The 24,481-nt window shown below is 35.8% G+C and overlaps 2 protein-coding genes across 3 annotated transcripts in view; one reads left to right on the top strand and one right to left on the bottom strand.

Annotated features, from left to right (window-relative positions):
- The first annotated feature begins 4,208 nt into the window (after window positions 1–4,208).
- On the top strand, window positions 4,209–17,302 carry mlx (MAX dimerization protein MLX). 2 transcript variants are annotated; one of them, NM_001309416.1, is made up of 8 exons: window positions 4,209–4,291; window positions 5,150–5,186; window positions 6,621–6,710; window positions 7,181–7,290; window positions 8,844–8,946; window positions 9,046–9,145; window positions 13,253–13,454; window positions 15,893–17,302. In NM_001309416.1, the coding sequence occupies exons 1-8, from the start codon at window positions 4,250–4,252 to the stop codon at window positions 15,947–15,949; spliced, it is 741 nt and encodes a 246-aa protein (NP_001296345.1). In that variant the 5' UTR covers window positions 4,209–4,249; the 3' UTR covers window positions 15,950–17,302. The 2 variants fall into 2 exon arrangements, with proteins under 2 accessions (NP_001296345.1, NP_001019394.2); NM_001024223.2 differs by having other exon boundaries at window positions 5,147–5,186.
- psmc3ip (PSMC3 interacting protein) overlaps window positions 17,252–24,481 on the bottom strand; it is a 22,856-nt gene continuing 15,626 nt past the window's right edge. Inside the window, 6 exon segments of the mRNA NM_001002124.2 lie at window positions 17,252–17,514; window positions 19,432–19,491; window positions 19,758–19,811; window positions 22,071–22,216; window positions 22,311–22,422; window positions 23,543–23,632. Of these exon segments, the coding sequence (NP_001002124.1) occupies window positions 17,458–17,514; window positions 19,432–19,491; window positions 19,758–19,811; window positions 22,071–22,216; window positions 22,311–22,422; window positions 23,543–23,632 (519 nt within the window). The 3' untranslated portion in view covers window positions 17,252–17,457.

The raw sequence follows: 24,481 nt of genomic DNA, 5'->3' as shown, positions 1-24,481 counted from the left end.
ACCATGAGTGCCGCTGTTTAGGCCTGTGTGTTAGCTGTTTTGAAAATGTGGAGTTTCAGTTGACAACTGCATCCAAGCAATCGAGAAAAACTGTAATGGATAACAGAGTGTTTTTGTGACACAACTTTTATATCAACTGTTAATATAATCTGTCACATGTGGTTCAAGCGTGTCAGAAATACGATAAAAACGTTCTCCTAATTCACGTGTCTGCCGCCAGAAATACAGTGTGTGTGTGTGTGTGCGTTCCCGGCCTGTCAACTGTTAGCTCAGCGGCTCTTTAACACACACACGCACAGAGAGAGAGAGCAAACCAGAGTACTGGCATGAAACTTAACAGGTACGAAAGTCGTGCAATTTTAAAAAATGACCAATAAAAGTCTGTTATTGATCCTCTGCTGGCTGATTTGCTGTTCATTCTAATTTTCTAATTCTAATTCTAGTTTTATTTCGTGTGTTGTTTTTACCACGGTTTGTGTTTTTCTGTCATTTCGAAATGACACTAGCCTATATTTTCACTTTGTCACAGTTATTAAATCAGTGTGTCAGTGGCACAGTACAGGCTACGTGTGTGTGTCAAACATTTTGGTGAATTACATTTGTTTGGGCTGGTTATATATTTGAAATAAAGAGAAAATATTGACTTTAGCGATGACAAGGCTTCATTTAAACTGCAGAAGATGCCGTCTGACAACGAGGGGAAAATGTCTCACAGCAGCTGTTTTCCATCCTATTAGATTGCATTTCTTTAAATGATCAGTCCAGGAGATGGTGCTGATGGACAACAGTATTAGTTCATAGATGATAAAAGCAAGAAAAATAGATTAAAACTATAATTTCAAAGATGTCCAAATGTGACTGTTTACAGGCATCAGCTGCCGACCGGAAGTTATGCATATATGTATAGAGCGTATCAGGGCCTTTCAGGTTCTATGGGTCTATCCCAGACCCGAACATGAGTGTCATTTGTGTGTGTGTGTGTGTGTGTGTGTGTGTGTGTGTGTGTGTGTGTGTGTGTGTGTGTGTGTGTGTGTGTGTGTGTATATATATATAAATGTATCATGTGTGCAAATGTATGGATTATCTATGTGTATCCTCTGTGTATATGTATGGAGTATCATTTGTGCATATATGTGTGAAGTGTATCATTTATGTTTATGTATAAAATGTATCCTGTGTGCATATGTATAGAGTGTGTCATGTGTGCATATATGTATAAATTATACCATGTGTGTTTATGTGTAAAGCATGCATATGTATGGAGTATATCATGTGTGCATATATGTATTGAGTGTATCAGGGCCTTTCAGGTTCTATGGGTTCATCAACTCCCAGTAACTCAGTGGTAACGTCACTCACCTTTCACGCCAGAGTCCCGGGTTCTATCCCAGACCCTAACATGAGTATCATTTGTCTATATATATAAAATGTATCATGTGTGCAAATGTAAGGATTATGAATGTGTATCCTTTGTGTATATGTATGGAGTGTGTCATGTGTGCATAAATGTATGGAGTGTATCATTTGTGTTTATGTATAAAATGTATCATGTGTGCATATGAATAGAGTGTGTAATGTGTGTATCCCACTCACCTTCCTTTTCCAGACCCTAACTTGATGGTCATGTGTGCATATGTATGGATTGTGTATATGTATGGAGTGTGTCATGTGTGGATATATGTATAAAGTGTGTATATTTATAAAATGTATCATATGTCCATATATGTATAGAGTGTATGATGTGTTTATGTATAAAGTGTGTATATGTTCTGAGTGTATCATCAGTGTATATGTATGGAGTGTGTCATGCATGAGTATGGAGTGTATCATGTGTGACTATGTATGGACTGTGTATCGTGTGTGCATATGTATAGCGTGTATCATGTGTGCAAATGTTGAACTGTGTATCATATGTGCTTAAGTATGGAGTGTATCATGTATGCATATGTATGTAGTGTGTCATGTGTGCATATGTATGGAGTGAATCATGTGTGCATATGTATGCATATGTATGCAGTGTGTCATGTGTGCATATGTATGGAGTGCATCATGTGTGCATATGTATAGAGTGTGTCGTGTTCATATATGTATAGAATGTATCATGTGTGTTTATGTTAGTGTGTATGATATATGTTTATGTATAATATGTGTACATGTATCATGTTTGTATATGCAAGAAATGTATTATAAGTGCATATGTATGGAGTGTAATATTTGTATATGTAAAGACTGTATCATCTGTGTGAATGTATAGAGTGTGTATATGTATAGAGTGTGCATATGTATAGTGTATCATGTGTGTAAATGTATAGAGTTTATATATGTATGTAGTATATCATGTGTGCATATGTGTCCAGAATATATCATGTGTGATTATGTATGGAGTGTATCAGGTCCTTTCTTTGTATGGGTTTATCAACTCCCAGTAACTCAGTAAAAACATGACTCACCTTTCACGCCAGAGACCCGGGTTCTATCCCAGAGCCTAACATGAGTGTATATGTGAATATGCATGGAGTGTCACGTGTGTTTATTTGAGGAAAGTTTCATGAGTGTGTATCTGTATAGTGTGTATCATGTGTGCATGTGTATGGTGTGTGTATATGTAATCTATAGAATGTATGGATCATGTATATCATGAATATCATGTGTATCTTGTATGGTGTGTATATGTATAGAATGTATTATCTATGTATATGTATAGAGTGTATCATGTGTGCAAATGTATGACTCACTTTTCATGCCAGAGACCCTGGTTCTATTTTAGACCCTAACATGTGTGCATATGTATAGAGTGTTTCATGTGTCCATATATCTATAGAATGTATCGCGTGTGTGTGTGTGTATGTGTGTGTGTGTGTGTGTGTGTGTGTGTGTGTGTGTCATGTGTGTATATGTATTGAGTGTATCATGTGTGTTTATGTAAGAAGCGTATTATGAGTGCATATGTATGGAGTATATAATGTGTGCATATATGTATAGAATATTTCATGTGTGTATGGAGTGTATCAGGTCCAGGTATTATATCAACTCCTAGTAGCTCCGAGACCTGGGTTCTATCCCAGACCCTGACATGAGTGTTATGTGTGTGTATATGTAAGGAGTGTATCATAAGTGTGTATATGTATGGAATGTACCATCTGTGTATATGTATAGAGTGCATATGTATAGAACGTATCATTTGTGCGAATGTATGGACTGTGTATATGTACATAGTGTATCATCTCTGTATGGAATGTGTCATGTGTGCATATGTATAGAGTGTGTTGTGTGTGTATGTATAGAATGTGTCATGTGTGTATATCTAAATAGAATGTATCATGTGTGCTTATGTATGAAGTGTACCAGGTCCTTTCGTCGTATGGGTTCATCAACTCTCAATCTTAACACATATATATACACAGTACAGTATATATACAGTTGATGTCTGAATTTATTTTTTTCATATTTCCCAAATTATATTTAACAGAGCAAGGAAATTTTTACAGTATGTCTGATAATATTTCAGCTAGAAAAGCAGTTTTTAATTAAAAAAAAATATTAATAATTTTAAGTTTAAAATTATTAGCCCTTTTATGCCATATATTATAGTCTACAGAACAAACCATCATCATAAAATAACATGCCTAATTACCCTAACCTGGCTAGTTAACCTAATTAACCTAGCTAGGTCTTTAAATGTCACTGTATAGAAGTGTCTTGAAAAACATCTAGTAAAATATTATTTACTGTCATCATATCAAAGATAAAATAAAGTTACATACCGTTATTATGAGTTATATTCAGGGGGTCTCATAATTCTAACTTCAACTATAGATAGATAGATAGATAGATAGATAGATAGATAGATAGATAGATAGATAGATAGATAGATAGATAGATAGATAGATAGATAGATAGATAGATAGATAGATAGATAGATAGATAGATGTGTGCGTGCGTGCGTGCGTGCGTGTCATTTACAATGAGTGATGTTTAACTCTAATTTTAACTCTTATAGCACCACCACGTGGAATAAATGACCACATACTGCTAAGAGATGCATAGATAAATTATAGTCTGATGCATATATGGACTGTATTAATACGTTAACGTGATGTGTAAAGAAAACGTGAATGAACGAATCAACACTAATGAGTTAACCGAAAGGCACCAAAATGTGTCAAACGCTGTGGGAGGATAAGTTTGTAGACAGATTATGGCCACTAGGAGGCGCAGCTTGTAACATCCCGTCATTGTTTATTCCAAAATGACGGAAAACAGCGCGTCGCCGGAGGATCCCTGGCTAAAAGTAAGCAAAACTAGTCACATAAAAAACATATTTTGGTTTTATACAACCCTTTCCTTCAGAATCACCCTCGTGATGCGTGTGTCTTTTAATCGCTGGTCCGTAGGGTTTGGTTTCACTCTCTAGCTCAGCTGGCTAACCTTAAAGTTCAGCAAGTCAAAGAACAATTATCCTCCTTCCCACATGACCCTAATCTGTCTTTCCAGAGCTGATATTGAAAACAAATCACTGCCGAAACAAAAACATTTATTATTCTGAAGGTTTATTTGAATAACAGTCTGTTTAAGCTATGTTGTTGATAGTATTAAGGAAGCTATGTAACAGATGTGCAAGAGTTGAAACCGCTAAGCTAACTTGCTTGTTGGCTACATTGACTATATCTGGATGTGTTTCAAAACGTATGTAACTGCCTATCTAGGCTGACAGTTTATTTGGCGCAGACAATTCGTTCGAACTACCGAACCGACTCCCTTGAAGGACTCGATTCTACCAGGTTCTTTCTTTTGTTTGTTTGACCCTTTGTTTGATTTCTTTATTGTCCCTTTTTTAACGTTATTCTCTTCATACGCACTAAATAAAGTACACCCTCATTTCCACACGCTAATGGCACTGTGACAATATGGCAGTGATTGCTCAATCTGAAAGTTTTGAGACACAATATGTATGTAGATGAAATATCAGCTTTTAAAGGGATTTATTTGGGACACATCACAGTAGGGAGTTAGATGTGTCCTAGATAAAGGTGTAAGGCAGGACAGGTCACTCAGCCTGTGTTTGGGTTGGTTATCAACATCAGTGTGTCTTGTTTTGACTGTTTTTTCTGTTTGTCTTTCTCCACCTCCTGTCACCATGTCTCAGCAGACGGATGGCACCTTCAGTGACAACGGCTTTGACCACAGTAAGTAGATCAATAAGTCTCAACTGTCAGTCGATACCAAGATGAAAAAAATGACTTTAATAACGAAAATCAGAAAGGTTATTATAGCAAGCTGTCTTTAATATTTCTAGAAATATATCTAATGTCATGCTACCTGTACTTTTTGATACTAGTATCATTTTAAGTACTATTACTTATTGATACATGCATTTCTACTTAAACATAGAAGAAAACCTCTCTCATAGAGAGAAACATAGTTTAGTGCACTGTCCTGCTCCTAACGTTTGTGTAATACTTTATTTTTAAATTAAGTGAACTATTTAGCAGTTTTGACGCAAAACAATTTAGCGCTTTTGTCATTTATTAATGATTTATTAATGATTAAAAAGTCTGTCGATAACTTGTGTTTGTTTGAATATTTCTTTTATTCTGAATTTTTTTTGCCATAAAGATAGCCAGTAAATCTGACATAGCATTAAATAAAAGATGTGAAAAGATACGACATTAGTACTCATTAATTTGTACTTTTTAATAGATAGAAGTACTTTTCATTAGATACTACCTATTAAAGCATCTGTTTATAGGTACCAGTATGTAACGATAAAGCACTAGAGTCTAAATAATAGAAACTAGTGTCAAATAATCTTCAATCAGTGTATAAAATATGTCACATTTGGAATACATAGTTGCCAAAACTAGATGTACATACTAGTGAAAATAGATCCCTATATACAAAAATGGAAACTATGTTAAATTAGAATAACAGCCCCCCTCTTTATTTTCCCCCAATTTCTGTTTAACAGAGAGATTTTCTCAACACATATCTAAGCATAATAGTTTTAATAACTAATTTCTAATAACTGATTTCTTTTATCTTTGCCATGATGACAGTAAATAATATTTGACTAGATATTTTTCAAGACACTTCTATACAGCTTAAAGTGACATTTAAAGGCTTAACTAGGTTAATTAGGTTAACTAGGCAGGTTAGGGTAATTAGGCAAGTTATTGTATAACGATGGTTTGTTCTGTAGACTATCCAAAAAAAAATTGGCTTAAAGGGGCTCATAATTTTGACACTAAAATGGCTTTTAAAAATTAAAAACTGCTTTCATTCTAGCCGAAATAAAATGGATAAGACTTTTTTCAGACGAAAAAATATTATCAGACATAATATTTTTTGCTCTTTTAAACATCATTTGGGAAATTTTTAGAAAAGAAAGTGATGCACTAGGGTAACAAGGTTATTAGTTCTATAATAGTTACTTAAAGCTAATATATTAATTACAAACATGCACGTATGAAAACTAATTCTATCATTCTATTTTTTTTTTATCTATAAAACTAACACTAGTATTAAAAACTGTTTGCTTTGTTCTGTGCAATATTGGACTTACCAAACACATGACAATTTTATTGAAATATTTACATTTTCCTTGACCTCCATATCTCTAGGTTTTTTTGCAGAGAGCGCACGTAAAGGAAGTTTGGTGTCTAGAGCCAACAGTATCGGATCCACAAGTGCCTCTTCAGTACCAAACACAGGTGATGATACTGCTATTTATTCAGTGTCAAACATAGCCGTTTGTTGTGTATATCAAACTCTTTACTCTGAATTTCCCATTGTTTCCTGTTCAGAATCACAAGGTTATTCATCAGTCACCTTTCACTGTGAATGATTCATCCATGCATGCATTTTATTCATTCCCTTTTCCTTCTTTTTATTATCGTCTTAACTGGATTTTCCTTTGGTGATTTTGCATGACAGACTTCATGTATATTTAAATACGTTTTAAACAGCTGACTTGTTATAATCTTTTTTGATAATCCACTTGAGTAACAGAGTGAATGAAAATGTGTCAATATTTCCCTATTATCTGCATTTTAAGATGGACAATGAAATACTTTTGTTATCAATTTAGTTTATTTTGTTTTGTGTCTTTTGCTTCAGTTTTTTTGTGTGATCTTAATGACTGCTGATGGCTAACAGATATTTGTTCCTCCCATTGGTTTAGATGATGAAGACAGTGACAACAGACATGAGACGCCTTATAAAGAGTCATATAAAGACCGCAGGAGGCACGCACACACGCAGGCAGAGCAGAAACGCAGGGACGCCATCAAGGTATGTGTGACGCTTTTCAGGCTAACAGACAGACACATGGAAAAAAGTAGCTGACGAAATAAAAGTCTTTTCTGGTTTATTAGTACACTAGTATGACAAACTAGAGTAACCAGTTTGGTTTGGATTCAAAGTAGAGTGATCATTCTTTTTGTAATTGACTTTAAAATACAAATGCCCAGTCTTAAAGGGGAAAAAAGGTGATGAACGTTTTAAGAATACAATAAGCAGTTTATACAACTGACCCTGTTGGAATTGCTGTTTCTTCTTTCTCTTCTTTTTCTTATCCAGAATGAATCGCTATTTTGTTTAGATTTTGATCTAAACATGCCCGAAAACTCACAAAACATTGCATCTGCCCCAGAAGTAGCAAAAATTTACGTTTGTTATAGGTTTCCGAAGTGGGCGTGGCAAAATGACATGACAGCTCCACCCATGCACATTAAACAGACTAGCCTCCAAGCTACGATTCACGCACACATATTAAAACTGACAGACCTGCCTGAAAATTCTCACGTTCGATAAGATTCCTCTCCTGAAGACATCTGCATGCCAATATCGAGTCACAGTCATAGCACCACCTGCTGACAGAAGGAAGTTTGGCATATATTGATGATTTCTGAATTTTTTTTTAGATATTTATCAGCTTAATATATTATTGTTCGCTGTGCTCTGTCATCCTGAGGCCACCGAGTGGTCCCAGGTCCCTTTCATTGCTGCTTGCAGCTTTAATTTGACTTGTGTTTACTAGTTTAGGAAACATAATAAATCTAAGAAATAGAAAAAGGTAACACTTTCATTTAAGGTGTCCATATATATGTTCCACTACTTACATATACGTACACCAATTATAAAAATGAGTTAGTTATGCATAATTACGCACAACTAACCTATATTTAGTAGGTACATGTAATTAATTGACATGTAAAACAGTAGTTACATAAATAGTTACACTGTAACAAGGACATAAAGAAAATGTATCAAATAAAATCAAGAAAATTTTGTGCTCATTTTATGGCGGCTCTTTGGAGGGGACCTAAGTAGGATCATTATTATTATAAAAACTATTATTGCTATTATGATTATTTTAAAGCTCTACGTTTGCTGTTGTACGTCTGTTGATATGTTTTGTTGATTTGCATCATTAGGCCACAAAAAAATACAAAAATAAATCAATTTCACAATGCTGTATATTATTGCTACTACCAGTTAAGTGAAAGAAATAATAATATTGTAATATGTCAATGTAAAAATAAAGTGTAAGAATCAATTTAATTTTAGCAGTTGTAAACGTATGTTATAATGTTTATATTAAATCTTAATTACTTTTTATTTTTAAAACATCAGGCTTTTATTTTGCTGGAAAACTACAGCGAGATTAGCACATTGTATTTCCAAGTGCAAAACCCAAACTCTTGGCAGATACTAAGATGAGTTGTGTTTACTTTGCACCAAGCCATTGAAAACCCTAAGTAGCTTGCTTATAAAATAGCACAGTTCTGCATGTTGCAAGTTTAACTCCTTCAAATTATCTCCATGGATCTTTAATCTCACAGAAAGGCTATGATGACCTGCAGTCTATAGTGCCTACATGTCAGCAGCAGTCAGACTTCTCCATGGCCACACAAAAGATGAGCAAAGCTACAGTCCTGCAAAAGAGTGAGAACCTTCAATACCTATTTATATGCTGTTGTCATCTTGTGTGGAATGAAAAGGCTCAGCAACTTTATATGTGTGTGTGTGTGTCTGTGTGTGTAGCAATCGACTACATTCAGTTTCTCCACAAAGAAAAGAAGAAGCAGGAAGAGGATGTTTCCACACTTAGGAAGGAGGTGATGGCGCTGAAAATTATGAAAACGTGAGTAGTTGGTTATTTAGAGGGGGGCCGGAAACATTTTAACAGCTCATGCAGACAAGTATAGATTCAGTTACACTCCTGTAGGGCTTTTTCAGGTTTCATAAGGCTTTATCTGACACCATCATTCTTCTGTTAAGAAAGATAAAAAACACCCTTTTAGGAGAACAAAGTTTTCAACCAAAAACAACTATTTTTAAGAGTTTTTCCTGTTCGTTTACAAAACAGCATTTTTGGGGACTAAAAATGGGTCACAAGGTAGAAGTTTTTGAAAACGCTGCAATTGTTGAGTGTGTGTAAACGCCTGAAAAAACAATCTTTGAAATTTATGACGTCATGTGTGCTGAATGGTATGCATTTAGTGTAATGTAGATTAAAGACAAGCACAAACACATAACATTGACAGAGTATGTGGAGGTGTTGTTGTTTGCTAACAATCCATAATCTAAGTGTCGATTTACTTCATATTACAACTAAAAGTGGAGACGCATCTTACACACACACACTGCAAATTTTATGTACACACCAGCAACAAGCTGCCAATGACCTTTTGTCACTTCCTTAAAGGTAGCACTAACAAGTAGACCAAATACTGGCCTGGCATATGTAATACAGTCCTTTTGTAAATGTGTAAAGCAGTGGTCACACTAGAGTTTGAGGTTGCAAAATTCTGTCATATTACGCTGTGAAACTGGGCAGGATAAAACAAGATGATTAAGACATCAAATTATGGAGCAATTGCTTGCTTTATGAAATTTCAGTACAGAAAAGTCACGTTTGGAATGGATCATGCAGTTACGTGATGCGATTTCACAGGTCAGGGTTCACTGAACTTTTGAACGCAGTGAATCTTGTTGCAGGAGCTTGTGTTTCTGGTCTGTTGAATTTGCATGCGTTTGAAAGGAACTCACTGTACCGTTCACACTACACGACTTGATTTTGTGTCTTTAAATCGCTGTGGTGTTTACACTACGCAACACTACCTAAATTATCCACAAGAGGGGGTCACACACTACATGATCTGACAACAACTCGTTCCACAACAGCTCAGTCAAGCACAGCCAATAAAATGTTGAGGGAGGAGACAGCAAAAAAAACTGAACACTATTGGCTGCTTGAGTGCTGATAACATCACTGACCGTAGCTATGTTTCCATCCAAAAATGCTAAATAAATTTATGCGCAAAACTGGATTATTGCATAAAAAATATATATGTATAAAGCAGCGTTTCCATCCAACAAGTCAAAGCCAACAAAATTGTCTCTTCTTGATTATCTGGCACCAAATATCAACAGTAAAAACGGAATTTGCTGCGGTAGGAGAAGCTGCGCGAATCTTTTCATTTAATAAATGACTTGCACTTTAGAAGGCAATCCCGACACGCAGTGGGCGCGTGGTGAAATTTGAAGGCGTGAGACGTGGAGCACTTTTCTAAAAGCTTTAAAGGAAATGTTTAAAAATATTGTCAGTCAGCTGATGCATCAGCAGATCAGTCGCTCATTTGCAAGGTTTACTAAAAGTGAGGTCCAGGGGCCTGTTTCAGAAAGGAGGTTAAGTAAAGTATTTTAACCCTGAAATGAGGGAAACTCTGGGTTTTCCGTTTCAAAATGGCAGGTTTGTCAAACTGGAGAAACCAGGGTAAGTCAAGCCTGTTTCTGAAAGAAAGGTAACTTTAACTCAGAGTCAGTTACCATGGTAACTTACTCTGTGAACCTAACCTGGTCAGAAGCAGGTTTTATTCTCTAAACTCAGAATTTCTGTTGGTCTCCTCCCTTTTTTAAAGATGAAGTGTTTTTTCTCGCCGTAGCCTTACGTTTCCACCCACTTTTTTGATGCTCATATTTAATATGTGCCTAAAAACGATTGATGGACACGTCATGATGCACATAAGTTTTGAAAATATGCATAAAAACACATGCATAACTGAGTAGGAAAACCTTTTATTCGATAGAAAATATGCGCATAAACTATGATGGAAACACTTTTACTGAACAAATTACAGTATGTGCATTAAAAAAGGTTATGATATGATGATGAAAATGTGTGTAAATGGACAAACCAGCAGGCTGAGCACACTACACATCTTAAATGTTGTTTTGCTCATTTTAAAATGCCTTAACTGTTTCAGTATTAGCGTATATAATTAATTACTTCCGATCATCTGGAGCGTGTTAAGAATCTCCGCGTCTCATGGCTTCAAACGCCCCCACGTGTTCACCGTGTGTCAGCATTGTCTTCTGACTCTGAGGCGCAAGTACATTTATAAATAAAGAAATAATTGACAGCTTCTTCTACCACAGTAAATTCTGTTTTTACTGTTGATAATTAATCAGTTAATCAGGAAGTGACAATTTTGTTATCTTTGACTCGTTGGATGGCAACGCTGCTTTATTCACATCTTTTATGCAATATTCCAGTTTTGCACATAAATTTATGTAATATACTTGGATGGAAACATACATTGCCTACATTTTAGTCACACACAGAACAAAGTCACGTACGAGAATGGCTTGTCCCTTTTTAAAAGCATAAATAATTAGCTTAAATTTACTGACCTTCGACATGTACTGTTACTAGATTAATGGAATTATTATTCTTATAACATTTTTTTCTAGTTCTGCTTACCTTCTAAATGTTATATCAAACTATCACTTGATCAGTAAAAAAGGCAGACACACAAGTTCACTGTTAAATCAATTAATACTTGATAAACATGTATAAATGTTTAGAAAAAAATATAATTGTCAAACATTACATTACTTATTTTATTATACTTAAATATTTAAATGAAAAATTACACATTAACTTGAGCAGCTGTTTTCCCAGGCTGTCTCTGTTTCACTGATGGTTGCTTCGTTTTAAATATATACACTCATATTTGCTATAACTTTGCATCATCACATCAAGTTCAGCTGGAGAAAGAAATGCTGATCTCTTTTTTTAAGATGGTGCCATGGTCACCCGTAATATCTGCCCTCCATTAATAATGCCTTTTTATAGTCACGGTGTGTGAGCTTAACTCTGAGTTGATCTACTCAGCTATTCTGAAACCCAAAACTTTGAGTTTTTAATCTCTCGGTAAATCAACTCAGAGTTTAAGTTTAAACTCTGAGTTGTTTGAACCTCCTTACTGAAACAGGCCCCAGATCTTTGCTGGTGTTCAAGTATCTTAACTAAATATTTATAAGCTATATTACCAAAAAGATATTTTTACAATAATGGTGTCATAAAATATGATGACAGACATTCAAAGCTTAATTTTAAAATCTCAATAGAAGCTTTGAATGTAAATATGATGTCTTATATGAGAACGGTCAGAATGAATGCTATGGTAATTCTGAAAGTTATAGAATTCTAGTTCCACTGTTAATATTTTAGCCTTATCTCGTGTCTGTGTAAACATACAGAGTGAGGCGAGTGCATCAATGCCCGTTCTGGCCAATCACAGACATTTCTGTTGAGCTTCTGAGCACAACAGCCATTCAGCTCATGCTCATATGCTCACTCATTGGCTGCAGCTCGTCACTACATCTGACCGCACATGGGGTTGAGTCGACCAGCTGCTCTGGAATATTCAGCACGCTAGATATTGGATTTTCGTTTGCGAGGTGTTGGCTACGCATCAGCGAGCCTCTTTGATGCGCCATTCGGTTGTTCACACATAAAGACTGCCAAGCGCCGAGCACCCCCAGATTTTTTCCTGATCACAGCCCGATCTGTTGGCAGGCTTGTAACTTTCAAATCGGGTTCAAAACAGGCTTAAAATCCTGTAGTGTGAACTAGGCTTTAAAAGTACAGACACTAGCCAGTCAACACAGAGAATAGTGCTAAGTCAATATGGAGGAAAAGCTTATGATCACGGTTGGTAATCACCCAGTGCCTTATGATCAATCCGTGTATATATTTAATCACTACTACTACTATGCTTTTTTTGTGTCAGGGTCCAAACTGGGTGCGATAGGCTATCGTCAACATGACAATCACGTCAATGTGAAGCTTTTGAACCATCAAGCGTTAAAACCTTTAGATCTTAGAGTGAGGGAGATATTCAGAAAAAAATGTCTTTGTTCAAATGTGTGTCTAAAAGGCAGATTGTGTGGTTTGTTTCAGGAACTATGAGCACATTGTGAAGGCCCATCAGAATAACCCTCAGCAGGGCAGCGAGCAGGTTTCAGATCAGGTGAAGTTCAGTGTTTTTCAGAGCATCATGGACTCTCTGTTCCAGTCCTTCAGTGCCTCAGTGTCGGTCAGCAGTTTTCAGGAGCTTTCCGCCTGTGTCTTCAGCTGGATAGAGGAACACTGCAAGCCACAGGTACACAAGCTCACACATTTAATGGGATAGTTCAACCAAAAATCAAAATGTACCTGCTATCTATTCACCTTCAAGTAAGTTTTTTAAACACAAAATAAATATGTGAATGATTGTTTGTTTTGGCTGAACTATCCCTTAAATTTCATATTTTTCCAGTTTTATAAATTGTTATTATTAAATATTTTTAATATAACATAATTGGGGCTAGAGATTTCCCCAGTCTGACGTATGACAAAATGCATGTTTGGTAAATTTTCTGGTAAAACATTTGGTTAAAGTGGCAAAATGTTAGTTTTAGTCTAAATATTGACCACAACTGTATTTAAAGACTACATCGCTTTGTAAGCTTTGTGTAATTTACTGAATATGGATTGAGAAAAGCTTTAAAATATTTTCACTTCTGTATATATTTTTTATATTTACCCCTTTTACAAAGGCAACATTTAGCCCCATACTAGCCACAGTATTGTTGTTGCAGATGAAATATAACACGGAAAACGCCATTAAAATATATTTTCAGTAGGCTAGATATTTACAGTCAAACAAACATCTCTACCGAAGCCTACTACATGAAGATTGGTCTCGCGCGTACACCATGTTTGTAGTTTTTTTTACAATTTTCACCCGCATGTGTAGTTCTAATCGAATTTACATCGGATGTGCTGTGGGCAATATCAGTGGTTAGAGTATCAACGGTTCTACACTTAATTTTTACTGGAAATAGTAAACCATACATGATTCTTCGGCATACTCTTTTCAGGATACTACTATTTGGGACACACTAATTCTATTTTTAAATACTATTTAGGACAGATAGTATGTGAATTGGGACACAGCATCAGTCATAAACTAGGCTTTTGTTTGTTGTGAATACACACTCTCTAGTGGCAAAAATGACATATTGTGCCTTTAAAGGGCACCTATGATGAGAAATCTACTTTTCAAGCTGTTTGGACAGACGTGTGAAGGTATAGTACAGGTGTGGGCAAACTTGATCCTGGAGGGCCAGTGTCCTGCATAGTTTAGCTCCAACCCTATTCAAACAGACCTCCCTATAGAGTTCAAGTGATCTTGAAGACACTGATTAGTTTGTTCAGGTGTGTTTGACTAGTGTTGGAACAAAACTCTGCAGCGACACCAGCCCTCGAGGATCAAGTTTGCCCATCCCAGATATTGTATATAGACCGTCATATTGGGGTGATATAAACACACCCAGTCCTTTTTTTTTTCAATTTAACAAAATATAAGCGGTGGACTAATTGGAGCGGTTTTGAGACCGCAACTTGATGTAGTAGTGCGGTCCCCCTGCCCACGAATATTGATTGACATGCGCGCATTACCATACCATTTTTTGGTTCACGTCCGCCATTTTCAGTGTGTGAGTCAAAGCGATATCACAAAAAGAACACCCTTGCTTTATTTTTGGCTGTAAGGCTCATTTGGCTCAACACAGGAGCCTTCATTGTCTTCCTGCAAATGAGCAAGAGATTTACATTTAGCGGCCATTTGCGCTGAACACATAGTGAATGCAACATACCGAGAATCAGGCCATTTAAAATAGCTGATCCACTGAGTCTTTCAGCACTCTCTCCAAAAACATTTGATTGATCTCGGCTGGCGGATCAACATTCACCACATGATCGCTCTCATCAGCGCCATTGTTTGTAACTTTAGGTGGGTTTGCAAATGTGTGTACTTTTCATTGCATCTTCCTTAAACTTCAGCCGTCACAGAAGCTCCCTGTCATCTCAACTAGGTGCGGCTGTAAAGTTTGAGCGTGTTGCCTCGTGTGCGCATCCCTCCATTGGAAATAATGAACTTGCCTTAGTTATAGCCTCAGTCTAAGTTAATCCAGTGTGCGTGGTTATTAGTCTCGGTGTACAAGCTCGGAACTTCAAACTAGCACACAGTTGGCATAACTTTTAGTAGCTGCAGTTTTGATTCGTGCAGAAAAACGGTGTTGAGAAGCCTTTATGATTAATTAACCGTGACGAATTAAAGCGCGGTTAATAGTGAAATCGATTAATCATTACATCCCTGTACGGATGATGCATGCATCGTTACATAGCGGCTTTAAAACTATACAAAGACACAAATGATTTTGTAGCTACTACTCTGACACATTCTGGCACATTAGGAATATTGATTCCTCAACAGTAGTCTCTGGTTGGTCTGTGTCCAAGTCGAACATGTACGGCTGAAAAACTAATTTTCATGTGAAGCAGCACACCCCTAAAACAACAACCTGTGTAAACGCCCCCAAAATGACTTTTTTTTTTTTACACATAATAAAGAAATCTGATTTGTGTTTTGAACTGAGCCTAAACTGGCACACTCAGGAGAACCATAATATTAAATCTTAAAAAAAGGGGTGCCCTTTAAATAACTTTTGAAAATGCTTTAAATAACCACGTTTTATTGTTCTTTATTGTTGACAGACGCTGAGGGAGTTTGTGGTGACTGTACTGCAGCAGGTGAATGGTCAACTGTACTGAAGCGGTCAATATGTCTGCCCCTCAGGCTATTATCTTATTCAAGAAAATAAAGACACTTAAATACACACACACACACACACAAAATACAGCAGGGCTCAGCACACTACTGGACTAGAGTGCATTGAAGAACTCTGATGAAATGAAGCAGTGTCAAGTATTGACTGATGTTGTGTAGCATTTATGGCAGTGATTCCAATCAAAAAGTGTGCAAATGCAATAATTTAGCCATATCTGTCAATTTATAACTAGTGATTTAAAAGGTACTAAGAGGGAAAAACATGTTTGAGATTGAATATTCTGTTTCCTCGTACACTTTTAGCTTATGTGTTTTGTTTAGTCAGTGTTTTCAAAAAACACCTCAGTCCTTAAGAGTAATCATATCAGTTCAGTTTTCCCCTCAGTATTTGCATGTTCACAGATAAAACAGCATCCTGACAACCCCAAATAAGAACTGTCTAAAACTGAGGTGTGAAATGTTTCTTAATTTGCTCTATTATAAACCAGACAGCTGCCTGTGAATGATAAAGCCTGGTGTGTTGCGTTAGATTATCACCTTTACCTCATGTTCAAGATGTTTTCCAAAGCACAACTAGGTTTTGGCCTTTGCAATTAGCTTAGTGCTGGAAAGGGGAGCTGAAAGATCTAGTTACACTGTGATGTATCACTGTCAGTTGTTTTTTTAACATCCAAAAACAGCTGTCCTGTACATTTAAAAAAAAAATAAGTCAGGCGATGCTGAGCCATCCTTTCATTTTAAGCATTTAGGTTCCTCTTTTAAGCTACTGTCCTTGGGATTCTGTGACCAAAGATTGCAGCGTCTACGCACAAATAATGGAATATGAACCTCTTATTATCATGTGATGTTGATTTTTGTTCATCTGTGTGTTTGTCGCAATTATGTCCAGTGTTTTATTCTATGTTTATGTTGATAGTTTAAGCTCTTGTGATCAGTATGTGCTGCGTAAGCTATCATTGAAGACATGCAGACATCTTTTTGCTTGGTAGCAACTTCACATGGTGTGACCGCCCAAATCTATTTATATTTATGATGATGTTAATTAAGGCATAATTAGAATTGATGTCAACTCAGGACAGATTTTGGTGTACTGAGATTGTTTAAAATAATAAACGATGAGCAGATGATTGTGCAATCAACTGTGCTGGAATAAGGGACGTCTTTACTAGTGAAGCCATACAATGAAATGCTAACTCACAGAAACGACGCTGCGTCTTGCTCATTTACTATACTCCGCTCTGTGCTTCTGCATTTCTGAATTCAATGAGAGAATCCGCTTGAAATATTTTTGTATCTGTATCATTTTTTAATTGAAAAATAAAGAATGTTCAAACTTATTTACAGCCTGGTGGTTTGTTCCCAAAATAAGAATTATAAATAGAGTTGGTTTTCAATAGAACTGTTCTTTTACTGTCCCAGAATGCATTACTTTGTGACATTTCTAAAGGTCAGGTTTCCTGGCAGCATCAGAATTAATCAGCTTGCCTTTTCGTCAGATGTTGGGCATTGTCACTTTATGGTCCTCGTCTGTTTCAATCCCAGCCTCCTCCTGACAAAACACAAAGGCAACTTTAAAGCTACCATGAAAACACTCGTTTTTACTGAACGTTTTAATTCAGCAATTAAGTAATATTATAATAACTTCCCCTCATTTGACATTCTCATTTTCGGATGATGTGAATATTAATACAAGGGCAAGACAAACTATGAGTTAAATTATATTTCCACAATATTTAGCTAAATAATAAAAATCTATTAATTTCTCAATAGGGAAACAATCTTAAAAAGTAAAAACCAATTTCCTTTCAAAGTCAGACCTATTGTGAGCTCCAAGGTTGTTAATCAACTATATGCTTTTACTCCAACTCACTTAAAAACAATCACGTAATAGCTGAATTTGTGAAGAAAAACTACATCATGTAACGTTTTTTTTTTTTTCATATTCTGCTATAAAACTATTGTTTAAAATGTAGGTTAGTTGAGTTTAAAATGATGTTGTACAGAAAGTTCCACCAATCAGGCGACTCCGAGCAAGTAAAACATGCCATAATAGCTCCTTAGCTCTGCTCAATCTCATGAAGTCGAGTAGGCCTCTCACTAGTGGTGGGCAGTGCAAGGCTTTATGAAACATTGAAATAGTTGAAGCAGATGTGTGCAAGCTTCGAAACGTTTCGAAACCCCACTCTACAGTGACATCTAGTGGTCATTTTTTAATTTATTGCTCTGTAACTGCTTCAGCAAAGAAACATTTACACAAATGGAGTATTTATATTCTACATTGTAGAATTAAGGTTTCAAGTGATTAAGTGAAGCGGTGGGAGTTCCTGACGAATCCAGGGTGATGCAGCTATAGACATTTGTTTATAAACACTCTGTTCTTGTGACGCATTTTGTTTTAACATTGGTCTGACATCTGAATGAACACTTTGAGAATAAATACGTCTTGTTATGGTCATTAATAAAATGAATAAAAATTAAGTGCAGTTACTCTGAGAACATGGAGTTTTCTGGGAGACAGAACAATACAGGAGATGGGCGGAAGATGGGTCTGAAATACGGGAGACTCCCAGGAAAAACGGGAGTGTTGGCAGGTATGCCTCTTGTTAGAAAGTAATTGCATCATTCTGAGTTCTGAGTAAGCACACATGAGAAAGCAAAACCGCTCGCACTTTAGACGGCCTTGTAAACAACTATGCGGCACGGTAAATTCTGCTCTTCTTGGCTTTGTGGCTGTTCATCAAGACGACGACAAGGTTTGTTTGAGCTTGGGTCAACCATGGCTTGATATTAAATGTATATATTATTACGATGTAATGTCTTCCCGGTGTATTTAAAAGTGGCACTTCATTCGTTTTCATTCTCCTGGCTACTGACATATCTCTGTAAACCAATAGCTGCGTGTCTTGCTCTGCCTTTCGGTACTATTTTGTTGTGCTAGGTACCCTTTCAAAAGGGTACCTAAAAAGTGGTATGGTACGGTTCACTTTTTGGTACCTTTGACAGTGGAAATGGCCATAAAAGCGTACCATACTGTACCACTCCGTAAAGGTGGACCCCAGATTAATAAAGGAAATAAGCCGAAAAGAAAATCAATGAATGACCACTCAGTGTAAACGGGCCAAAAGTCACATGACCTGGGTATTTCGGATCATGCATCGGTGCAGTGTTTTGAAACACTTGCGCTTCAGGATCTCGACACTGTCAAAACATCACTTTAATGTCAGCCATGCCGAACTCCCACTGCTATCAAAAATAATAAAATATGTTTTGCTATAAAATTGTTTCTCCAGATTTGTCTCCTTTTTTAATACAATAGTTTCTTTCGCCATGCTTCATGGGATTGCAGTTCTTTCCCTTATTAAAGCCATCCCTCATTAAAATACACAGTCTTTTAGCTTTGTTTTTTGTCTGATTTTCATATACAATACAAAAAAATGAAATGTTTATGTTCAAGAAGCTGACTCACCAAGAAGTGTTTTTTGCTCTTTGGGTAACCCTCCAAAATAGCTCCCATCATATCGGAAACCTAGCAGGTGAAGAAGAAAACTACTTTAAACCTGTGCTTGGATTGTTTTCAACTAAATATCTGTATAGTGCAAGTTAAATAGCATAACCAAAGGTAAAATGTGTTGGTACGATTGACCATTGACAGTGATAAATAGTACCACATTCTACAAGAGAAGTCTCCTCGGAAATGAACAGCAGCACTATGGCAGCATTATTCAAATGAGTTGGCATTTTGTCATTTGGGTAGAATAAGGTTGTGATTTAATGTTTTTCATGGATCATTACCAGTCTCTTCCTCTTCCTCCACTCTTTTACATAAGTCTCTCTCTCCTTGTAAACCTGAGGGGCAAGAAAAACATTTGTCAGCAACATAAACGAACATAATATTGACTGCCCCAGGACAGCGACATTATCTGAATAAACTTCACCTAATGAATCATACACATTCCAAAGACGCTGAAAGGTTTCATGATGTTATTTTTTGCATTACTTGCAAAAAAACTATTGAAAAGGCTGTGCTAAATAATAAGCAGAGCCCGGGGCCAAGTCAATGAATGCAGCTGTTATTTGTACTAATTCAACAATACGATTTATGCTCATCATTCATTCACAGAGTTTTCTGTCACATACTAAATATTGCTTATTTAAATACAAAACAATGTTACATAACTTAAGTTTTTTTTGGTTGAAATTGTGCGTGTGAGAGATGAAGTTTTACAGGGTGTTTGCATTCATTTATAGATGCTAGCTGTACAATTATTATTAATATTATTCTTGCAGAATTTGCTGAAAATAACTTTTTTTTTGCTTGTGAAAGTCTCTAAGGCTCAATCCCAATTCTATTTATGTACCCCTACCCTTTCCTGTTCCCCAAGGCCCTTAAAACCGAGAGTGAAGGGGACGGGCTTCAAAATTTACCCCTAAGAATTGGGACACCACTACAGCACCTGCACATGGCATCACGATCTCATGCTTCATATGAGATCAGACGATCGTGACTGCTGTAGTGATTCCAGTTGTGCTATTTTTTGGTATTTATCTTTAGGAAATCACTGAAGGCATATATTATGTTATCATAACGCATCTAATGTGGCAATAAGATCGTAACTGTACTGTGTATTTACACAGTGGCCATATTCATCTATGTAAACACACCAAAAACAACATTATAATTATTAATAATATTGACCTTGGCAGATTTTGTCCAATGACTTGCCTAATAAACCTAGTTAAGAATAGTTAATTTGCATTTGAATACTATTATCTTGCAAAATAACTAGTATATAAATAATAATAAACAAACACATAAATTAACATAATAAATTCATTCAGCAATACCCACTGTGCTGCCATAATAAATACAGTTATAAATGATAATAATTCTTATTATAATAATAAAAACAAAATTATTATGTACTGTAGAGCAGTGCAATTAATCGAAAATACGGTTTCGATTTCAAACGATTATGAAAAACCATTAATCGAGATAAACAATTATTCCATCATATACTGCCCCCTTTCCAGTTGTACACATTTGTTGTTCTGCAAAGCTCAGTTCCACTTGAAAATGACTTTTGCAGCACAGGATGAGCATCGTTCATATTTTTAAAAGTGCAAAAGAGCACATGCTGTTTGTGCGCGCACCGCGCTTAGCCTCGGACAGGCTCTGAGATGAGCAGAGCACACACATCTAACGCCATCTTAATGTGAACGCTTAAATGGTCAAATACATGCACATTTGTGTCAGAGCGAAGTGTTTAGTGATTATTCATATTAAAATCTCAGTTGTGTAATAAAGAAACAAGTTGAGAATCAAAAGACATGTGAAAGAGAAACCATATCAGAGCCAGACTATTCTTAGAGTGACAGTGCGCAATATTCCTGCTGCCGACTGTTTTTATCATTAATCAAACAACAATTAATCTAATTAACTAATTAAAGCTTAATTAGTGTAGATAGGCAAGTCATTGTATAACAGTAGTTCCTTCAGCAGACAATTAAAAAATATATATTTTTTAAAGGGATGTTAAGCTATTAAATGATGTCATGCTATTAAAATAGGTTTCAAAATATTTAAACCTGCTTTTATTCTAGCAGAAATAAAACAAATAAGCCATTCTCCACAAGAAAAAATATTATAGGAAATACTGTGAACAACTCCTCTGTTAAACATCATTTGGGAAATATTTATATATAAAAAATTCACAGAAGCGTGAATAATTTTGACTTAATTTTGACTTTGATCGCTTTGAATAATCGTGATTACACATATGACCAAAATATTCGTGATTATGATTTTTCCCATAATCGAGCAGCCTGTCATGGACTCTCATCGTGGTAAATAAAAAGTTTGTTATTACAAATTATTTATAAAAAAATTATTGTATTAAAATGTTTTGAAAAGAAAAACGGCACCAGGGAAATATTTGAAAAAGAGGAAGACAAGGGTTACCCTAACCCTAATTTTGTCTTCAACTGGATATAAACTATAAAATTCCTGGCAAGCAGAAAAAAAAATCTGATCTGTAAACAGATTTTACATTATGCATTTGACAAACAATGATCACCGGACATTAAAGAGTGCAGTGATTTTCAAACCTTCTCCCTCTCCTCAGGGGTCACATGATTTGTAGCTGATTTGATGTTCTCCAGCCGCTCTCTGTACCCAGAAATCTCTGCCTGCAGCTCCTGGATCTGTGCCTTCATCTCTGCCGTGGTTAATGAGCTGTTTAACTCCTTTAGCTCTGTGGGCACAGGCATGAACTTTCTACCAAACGCAAATGTGTGTACAAGTTCAAGCAACACATCTTTTCCCAGCAGAACAATGAAAGTACACACCTGTATCCAGCTGCCGGCAGCTCTGTGAAATGCTCTGTACTTCTGTATTGATTTCCCCAATACGATCATCCATCTTCCTAAGGTCAGCGTCACTCACATCTTCAAACTGAGACTGAAGGAACAGAACAGACATCTGTCAGGCTGATTCAGCAACACCAGACCCTAAATGAAGTTTATAACCAAGTCAAATGATTTTAACAAGACAGAATGTAAGACAGGACATCATTTTGTTCACCTGGGATTGATTGGATTGTTGTTGTTTTGATTTGTAGTGATTTCAGGCAGTGCTGCAGTAAGCACGTCATCAGACAATAGATTATGTTATTCAAGAGAATTTTATTTTCAAAGTTATTTGACTCTGGTTTTGGAGAGCTGTTTCTGAAAGCAGTTAGAACATTGTATAGCAGGTGTAATAGTTTTGTCAAACTTACGCATGGTACCTCGCAAAGATTTGATATTCATTGTCGTATTAGAATAGGTTGCCTTCTCTCTCCATTTTTATTTTTATTAGTTACTCAAGTTTTAGCACTGCATATTAAAATAAGTTAATTTAATGGTATCATTGCTTTTGAAGTACAATTTGTCAATACGAAGATGATTCAGCAATTTTTCAGAAAAACAGATTTGGAGTACCAAAAACGATCAGATATATTGAGGAATTCACTAATGTTTCAGGCCTTACAATAAATCTGGAAAAATCTGTATTGTTTCCCCTTAAAGAATGCTCCTTTATAAAAAAAAATCGAAAATATTCCTGTTAAACATACATTAAGATATCTGGGTGAAATCATTTATAAAAAAATAAATAGAAGAAATAAATAAAAAAAGAGAGAGAGACGAAAGTTGTTTTGATTTCAAGGGCTCATTAATACATTCTTTTAATAATTTAAAATTATTTACTGCAGATTTTTGTTTAATTGTTTATTTAACAAATTATATTTTAAACAGTCACTCCAGTCATTTTCAATTATATAGACTTTTCTTGTATTGGCACTGGATGAATCAGTGTATTTGAACAAATCTTTTGAATGAATGACTCATCGACTCACTCATAAAAACTATGGCTGTGTCCGATTCTCCTGTTACTCAGTAGGTACTGCATTTGAATTTAAACATACTACTCGGCCGTTAGAAAAGTGTGTTGTATACATTATGTAGGTTCTAGAGGTCAATCCAATCTTCACAGCCCAACGCCCTCCATTATAATGTATTATATGAGGCATTGGACCAACCTGATCTGCAAAGTAGATCTTCTGCTTTCCGTAGACTTTCTCTTTAATCTTGCCTTCCTGGGCCAGCTGCTCCACTGCTTTGACCACTGCCTGTAAATGTGCAGAAAAATCAAAGTTTTTAACCTTTAACTTCTTGACAGTTAATATTGTAATTAAAATGATTAAATATATTTTTCAAAAAGTCTCTGTAATAAGCATAAATCACACATTCCCAATTTACAAAATGTTTGTAAAGTGCTATAAAAAAAAAAGAAAATTAGCCGAATTATCTTTATCTGCTGGACAGATGTCTTTAAAACACAACTAATGAAATGTCATAGATATTTACATTAGACGTCACCTATGCTATTGTTGTCCATAGAATTGAGGAACTATGACGTCAATTTGTATGCAAAAACCCGGAAACGAGTTAGCATTTTAGCAGTTCCGGTTCCCTCAGTAAAATCACTTAAATAAGGTTTGGGGCTAACACAAACTCAAGATACTTTCACGTTTTGTTCTACAACATGAAACACATCAGTTATATCACACTCTTGAATTTTTAAATAAGTTATGCTTCTTTAAAAAGACGGTTGCTATCAAGTTACTAAATGGGACTACAGGCAGTGTCAGAGATATTATACGTCATTGAGCTGATCTGGTCTAGAGCACAGCTTGCTTGTGTTGGGCATTTGGATTTGTCTGTGATTCAAGTATTTTCATCAATAGTATTTTATAGTTTGTAGTATTTTTCTAATTGGGGTTTCATTTTGTGTGTAGATAATGCCTTCAGTTGTAAAGGCTGTCGAGACACATTCATTTGTTGATCTTTTATTTTAATTAAACGATATTATGAAGATACAGCTTACCAGTGCAGTCGGTCACTTTCCTGCTCTCAGTAATGCAAACGCGACAATAAATGTGTAAAAATACATGCATGTTAACTGTCATTTTAACGTG

This window comes from Danio rerio, chromosome 3, assembly GCF_052040795.2.
Source record: "Danio rerio strain M-AB ecotype USA chromosome 3, GRCz13ab, whole genome shotgun sequence".
Lineage (NCBI taxonomy): Eukaryota > Metazoa > Chordata > Actinopteri > Cypriniformes > Danionidae > Danio > Danio rerio.
The sequence above is the reverse complement of the archived record's forward strand: the minus strand, read 5'-3'. Positions and strand labels throughout refer to the sequence as shown.